This window comes from Diorhabda sublineata, chromosome 4, assembly GCF_026230105.1.
Source record: "Diorhabda sublineata isolate icDioSubl1.1 chromosome 4, icDioSubl1.1, whole genome shotgun sequence".
Taxonomy (NCBI): domain Eukaryota; kingdom Metazoa; phylum Arthropoda; class Insecta; order Coleoptera; family Chrysomelidae; genus Diorhabda; species Diorhabda sublineata.
Window position 1 is genome coordinate 28107118 of NC_079477.1, and position 7632 is coordinate 28114749.

At 30.6% G+C, this 7632-nt stretch overlaps 1 protein-coding gene across 1 annotated transcript; it reads right to left on the reverse strand.

The window, feature by feature from the left end:
* Window positions 1-2403: 2403 nt before the first annotated feature.
* LOC130443344 (uncharacterized) lies at window positions 2404-7324 on the reverse strand. The gene is made up of 4 exons (XM_056777914.1): window positions 7210-7324; window positions 5258-5454; window positions 3903-4019; window positions 2404-2581 (listed from the first exon to the last, which is right to left on the reverse strand). The coding sequence occupies exons 1-4, from the start codon at window positions 7312-7314 to the stop codon at window positions 2404-2406; spliced, it is 597 nt and encodes a 198-aa protein (XP_056633892.1). The 5' UTR covers window positions 7315-7324.
* Between the last annotated feature and the right edge of the window lie 308 nt (window positions 7325-7632).

Sequence of the window (7632 nt, forward strand, 5' to 3'; positions counted from 1 at the left end):
ATTTTTAGTCCTTTAGCCACAGTAGACAATTATATATTTAACATTAACGTACAAATTAAATCTAATGACTGTAAAGATTTTTATTTATAGTTTCTATAGGTTTCTTATCACATACAGAGAGATTTTTTAGACTGGGTTTGTTATATGATCGATATAATGGTGGTATTAACATTGTTGTCAGATTTTTCATTTTCTTGCAAATATAACGTTTTTTTATTTCAAATAAATCAATTTGAAGTTTGTTTTGTTTTCGAAACGCTCAAGAAATGTTGGATACACATTTTAATTGCACAATTCTGACATTTCAATGAAGTATTAATTGTGGGGTTTATTGGAAGAGTTTAGAGTTTGGAAGTTTTAGATCTGCTCAGAGTTGATAAGTTAAAAATTTGAACCAAACTGTAAAAGATCCATCCAAGTTAGGGATGATTTTAATCTCCAATTGGAACCTGGAGAAGAGGTCGACTACGAAAGAGGTAGAGTGTCAATTAAGAACTAAGATGGAAGAAGAAACAGATGTTAGACCTATTATGGAAGAAAGAAGAAGAAGAAGGAACGAATATTAGAATAATTTAATTTGATTAACAATATACTATAGTAGAGGGTGTGTGATTTTGTTCAGTTTGAAAGTTTTTTTCGACTTAGTAAATACCATTTTGTGAATATTCATACAAAAAAAAAGAATTGAAATAGTAGGCTCAATTATATTCTACTTATTGGTTGAATATACGGAGATAAAATGAAAATTTGTAGAAAAATTGTTATAGATAGTCAAAAAGTCAAATGGATTGTAGAAAATTTTGTGGTGCATTTGAATTGGCATACATGATGAAAACGATATTTCTTGGACCTATAAATGTTTTTACTGATTTAGATGCAACAAATCCTTAAGCATACCTTTGTTTAATGTTGCTTAAATCTCAATATGGTTGGGTTACTGATGCTATAATTGTTCTATTCTATATATTCTAAAAAAAAGTAAGAAGCCGACAAAATCAATGGAAATTTTTGAAAGACAAGAAAACTTTCACAAAGTAAGTTTAAAAAAAAACATTGGAGAGCACCAAAAATTTTTTACACGATCCGCCACTGCTAATACTAAAATGACTAAAAATTAAAGAGGTTAATTTTGGAATATATTACATCACTCAATAAGTCGTATGACTGACACACAGATGGCGCTGTCATTGTTCAATACATATAACGTTCATGAAACACCAACTTTCAATTATGTGTAAAATTTCATGACAATTCGATTAGTCAGAAAAAAAGTGACGGCCATTTTAGTAAAGCTATTTTTGTTATTTTCAAAACAATTTCGTGTGTTAATTTATCATTGGTTTTTGTAGAAAAATATTCTGTGAAAGCTCAGCAATAGCTTGAAAAGTGTTATCCGAACTCTGCTTTATCGAAAGGAACAATTGTTTTACTGAATGAAAACAGCCAATGAAAACAGCCACCGATAATGGTGAAAACATCAAAAAAGTCCACAAATTGGTTATATCTAATCGTAAATTGAAAGTGCGTGATATAGCTGAGGCCATAAAGATATTAGAAGACAGTGTGCTTACAATTATACATGAACATTTGACCATGAGGAAGCTTTTTTCAAAGTGTGTGTCACGTTCATTCATAGTCGATCAAAAACAACAACTTGTTGATGATTCCGAGCAGTGTTTAGCCTTGTTTACACGTAATAAATCAGATTTTTTGCGTTGATATGTTATTATGGATGAAACATGGATCCATCACTTCACTCCAGAATCAAAACGATCATCATCTGAGTGGAATGCAGCCGGTGAACTACGTCAGATGCGTCCAAATTCAGCTGGGAAGGTTATGACTTCAGTATTTTAGGATGCGCATGGAATATTGTTTATTGAATTTCTCCGAAAGGGAAAGATAATTGATAGCAAATACTACATAGAATTGTTGGATCATTTGAATGCAAAAATCAAGAAAAGCAACCTCATATATCAAAGAAAAAACCACTGTTTCACAAAGACAATGTACCGATTCACAAGTCGATGGCAACGATGGTTAAATTGAATCAATCACACTCAGAATTGCTTCTTCATCCAACGTATAGTCAAGATCTGGCCCCCCAGTGACTACTGGCTATTCGCTGATCTCAACAAAATGCTTGCCGGTAAAAAATTCAGCTCAAAATGGAGAAGCAATTGCTGAAACTGAAGCCTATTTTTAGACAAAAGACAAATCCTTCTACAAGCATTACATCGAGAAGCGTTGGAATGATTGTATTGTTCTCGAAAAAGATTACATTGATGAATAAAATCGATTGTTGGCAAAAAACTTTTTAGTTAGTCACATGACTTATGAGTATTGTGCTATAATCAAAGTCGAATAAATTTAATGTTTGGGTTTTTCAAAATAAAACGCATTTTAAATATTAAATTTCATTGTAAATAAATCAGCTAAAGATACTAGACACTCTGGATAAGCATCGCTACAATCGCCGTCGTTCTTTCCAAGTTTTTCAGCCTCTAACAATTTTTTAGTTAATATTTCTTCAGTATTATTGCCTTTTTTATTCGAAACGTTTTGAAGATCTGAAGATGGCCTATAACATACACACACAATAGAAATCATATTTATTATATTATGATTCTGTTTTTTTTGTCATTTGATCAAATCTGCTCCAAATAATTAAAGCACCAATAGCAAATATATAAAATTCTATATTAAAAAAATGTAATAACAATATACAATTACAGTTTATAAAGAAGTAGAATGAAACTTCTGGAAAAAAATCTTCTTCAAGCAAGCAAAGGAAAAATTGCAGATTTGATATTTTTACCTCTACTGTGCCATATAATACTTTATATTTTAGTACATCGTGGGTGCATTTGCTTTAGCGGGTTGACATTTTGGGCTTCTATAAATGATTGATTTCCACATCTAAGTAATTGTGGTGGTTACGTACTCTCTCACAACCACTTATTGAGCATACACCCCGGTCTAATTTACCTAAATAGTAAATTTTGTTTTAGAAATTGTGCCATTTTAAAAGTTAAAGTCGCTAGGTGAATATTTCTTGATTTTCTAGTAAATCAAATTTATCTAACGCTAACTTTATGCTAATGGTTTAAATCGTCTCTAATTCTCCGTTTTGGAGTAGAGGGAATTATTTTAACCAATGTTTTTTCATGTTTCTAGTTTATTCTTATATTTCTGTATTCTTTTTCTTCATTTCTCTTATCTATAATTTCATATTTATCTCTTACATGTTATTCCAGGCCTTTCTCTATCTGCCTCATTTGGGTGATCATAGTGGAATCCATTGTATTATTTTCCTCATTATGTCTGTTCTTATTACAGTGTTCTTTTACTTTGCTTAGTAGTTTTTTTGGTTGGGAGTGAATCCGCAATTTCGCGACTCTTAAAATGCATGTATTTTTTAATAAATCTCACCGTGCCATGCCACTGCCAATCGAAGATTGTATAGCAGGGATATTTTAAAGAAATTGTGTACATACTCCTTCCGACAGCTTCGGCCCATAGAAATGCATTTATGTTTACGATTCGATATTTTCATTGGTAAACAGTGGAGATGACACACATTCATCAAGTCCACGTGGACTGACGGTTTGTTAAATGCTTACCGAATTTTATTCGGGGAGTAAACATTATATTTCATTCCTTAATTCTTCTGTAATTGTGTAATTGATATTGGAAGAACTATGTATATTAGTGAAAATCATTACTAATTAAAGGCGATTCCATTTAATTAATTGTTGAAAGGAAAGAAAATTTTTTTATGATGTTACCATAAGTCTAGGTACATTAAATGTATCTTATATTTTATCATTCCATTTAGTTAGTTTCTTTTGGTTTCTCATAGTTTTATCACGCACTAATATTCTTTTATAGAAAATACTTACGTGAAAATGAAATGAACCAATTTTTCGAGCAGAGTTTCTCTTTCTTGAATGTCCATTGGAGTTTCGTGTATTTCGCAAATAGTCCTCAATAAGCATTGTTCACCATCAAGACCAAAGCTAAAAATTAACGATCCTAATGCTAAATGAAAGTGAATTTTTTTTACAAATCTAATAATAAATTGTATTTTATGAAGTGTTTAACAATTTTGGAACTCTCTACAAGGTATTCTAATAGGTGTTGGTTAGAAGATATTCTAGAAACCTATTTGATCTACGATATTGGAATTTGATAGTTATAAGTTACTATAAAGGACTCTTGTATACTAATTTGACGATATTTGTATGTCTGTCTACACATTTTACGATGTTTTTTTTAAACAACGGGACCTGAAATACATAGAACTAATTCAGCTGTTCTAGTTGTCTAAGTCAGTGTTTAACTGTAGAATTTTAATATAGTAGCTCAAATAGAGTTTTCAAGGTATATACTTTCCAGAATATTGAGATATATACGGTAAGAGCCGGTATATAGCTTTGTTATAGACTATATCTAATTTTTGTTCATTAAGTAATTGACAATAAGTACTGAGAAGTATGTACTTAAGATAGAAAAAAAAGGATTTGGTCAGAAAAAACTTAAAATGCAATTTCTGCTTGAACGACTTGTATAAGACATTTGGAAGTTGGTCTGATACTGGTTGGAAAACTAGTACGTAGCCATGATTCTTCGACAACAATAAGAAAGTTTGGTACGAGAAATGGTTCATAAAACACCGAAGCTTCCTCACAGAAAATTAGTCAAATGTTAGGTGAAAAACGAATTCAACGGTGAATTGATTCAGTGAATCTAATGCCCTAATAATATTTAATAATTAAATAGTTTAAAAATAAATTGCTTCGATAAATTTATTCAAATTTCAGGTTGATTCATTAATTTCCGGGGTGTAATGTAATGTGTAAAACATATAAACATAATGATCTGGATATGTATGGACGATTTTGGAGCTGAAGGAGGCGAATTGTTCTACAAACATGGATGTTGTTACTCGGGAAAATGAGAAGCAAGTTTCAGAAGTTTTCTATTCGCTCTTCATAACTTATCCCCTAATAAAGTTTATTGAGTCTATTTTACGTTTCCTAGGACGAACTCATCTTGTTTTTCATCTACTCTAATGCTCATAAAATGTATCTGCAGTTATAACATATTCCATACAACTGGTGCGACTGAGTCGTTACGTTTCATTGGTTAAATGAAAGAAGAAGGGAAAATCACAAGAATCTGTCATTTTGAACCCATCAAAAACTTTAAAAAACTCTTTAATCCTATCGCCTAAAATTATATTGTTTATTCTCACCCATCTAATACCTCCATAATATATTTATATACAGTCTTTCTTCCTAAATAGAAGAATGACGATTTCTCTCTTGCTTCTATGGTTTGAGGAGTGAAATTTGATACATTGTAAGGAGTATAATAATTTGCTTGAGCTACTAAACTGAAATTTATCGATCGCCTTGGTAAAACTAACGGTACCGATAACCCCATACTGCACTGAAAATAAAAAAAATGTTTACTAATGCGATGAAGAAATTTAATTAGTAGGCCTCATATTTTCATTTATGTATTCAGATAAGTAGTGCCAAGTTTGAATCTATTCTGGCTTGTCTGTTTGCTAATATAACAGATTTGTTTCAAGTTCAATAAAGAAACTTTGGAATATTTATCTATGGAAGTAATGTACTGACGGTATTGAGTCATTTAAGAACGAGGAACTCTAAGGAGGTCCATCGACCTTGAAAACATATGAAAATCGTTAAAGTTTTTCGCTCTAAAAAGAAAGAACTCCAGATTTTCCAAAGATTTACAATTGTCAAAACGTTTCATTGGCCCAAAAAGTGACCGTTTTTTGGGATAGTCTTATAATTGTGTAAATCGACTATTTCTAAAAAGCGAATCAATAACAGATGAGAATTAAGCATCATTACAAAAATGTTCTTCCATTAGAACTACGCGCCTTCTCATTTTTCGATCATTGCCATGGCTAAAATTCATGAATTGCACTTCAAATTGGTTTATCACCCAATGTATTCACCAGATTTGGCCTCTAGTGACTTTTCCTATTTCCTTACCTCAAAATTTCACTTGTAGGAGATACTCGCTTGGGATAAAATACAAAACAAATAATTTTGCCATTAAAGTTGTGACGTGGACCTTACCATCATCGTAAAAAGCATGCTTTTTGTTATTTTGCTATTTGTTATTAAGCAATAGTTAATAGAAATTTCATCATATTGCATCATTTTGGGGCATTTTTGAGCTTCACCATAACAATGTTCAAGAAGCACATTCATGTTTTCTATTAGAGTTAAATTTATAGTTATTTTTCACCCATATTGAAGACTAAGTTATCTATAAAAATTTGAAGAAAAGTTGAATTAAGTAATTTCTAAAATGGAATTATCAAATTAAATTCACTTCTAGTTTATTTTTATTTTGATATGTAATACAAATTACATTTTCTAAGTTTGAAAAAATGTATTAAAAAAATTTTGTGAATTACTTAAGCATTGCTTAATGGCAAAATATAAACATTATTTGGAATTTGTCCAAGGGAAAGCAACCGTTGAATAACGGCTTGTTAAATTTAAAATTAAAGTTGAAACGAGCACCGAGGAAACTATCAAAACAGTACATAAAATAATTTCCGAAAACCGTAAAGTGAAACTGATTGAGATCGTGAAGATATCAAAAGAATATGTGCATATCGTGGATGAATATTTAAGTATGCCATAGTTCTGTTCAAAAGTGGAGGCCACGCGAGTTCACAATGGATCAAAACGAATTGATGACTCCACCTCCACTGACTGTTGGAAAACAAATATTTCAAGCAGAAGAAAACGACAGTTTACAGATACCAAGTACTAGTATATTTAGAGAAATCACAAAAAAAAATTAAAAACAATTCACTAAGAAATATTAATATTTAAAATATTTAAAATTTCAAATATTGTATATTTACTTTTAGTCAATTTTTTAGTAATCACTAGTACCTAACTTCCTCAATGTTAACCGATAATGATTAATTATTAAATATTTTGCTTTCAAATTACGCTGGATTTTTATTTTTCTACTCCTAAAGAAAACATTTTTTTATGAAAGTAAATAAATATTATATGCATCTCAATCAAAAAGGGTTTATTGCACTCGACGTGTTGTCAAACTCTGCATAACAGCAAACAAATTCACATCGCGTGCCATACACTTTATTTTTGCAATTGTTGCATAAATAATTATTAAATGACATACCTGCATCTGCGTATATCTCGGAAATAATAAATATCTTTTAACCAATCGGTGATCGCCAGTTACAGTTGAAGTTAAAATTAAAATGGGAAGCCAATTTATGATCATCTTTTCTTGTCTTTCTTACCTTCGCGTGGCTTCTTTGTATAAATAAATGAAGAGTGATTTATTCTTTTCTTCTAGATTGTTAGCGTCTTGACCGGGAGGTAAACTATGTTAATAAAATGGATAAATATGTAATTGAAAAATTAAACTGTATATTTTAGGAATGTGTAACTTTTTTATTACTCCAATGTTTATTCGAATAATTATTAACGTAATATATGCAACATGTTCAGGTCAGTTGTTTCCTAACAGTATGATACGTATAAATAATCCAGAACTGAAAAACTGTACTACAGAAAGATCCAATATACTCCTATTAAC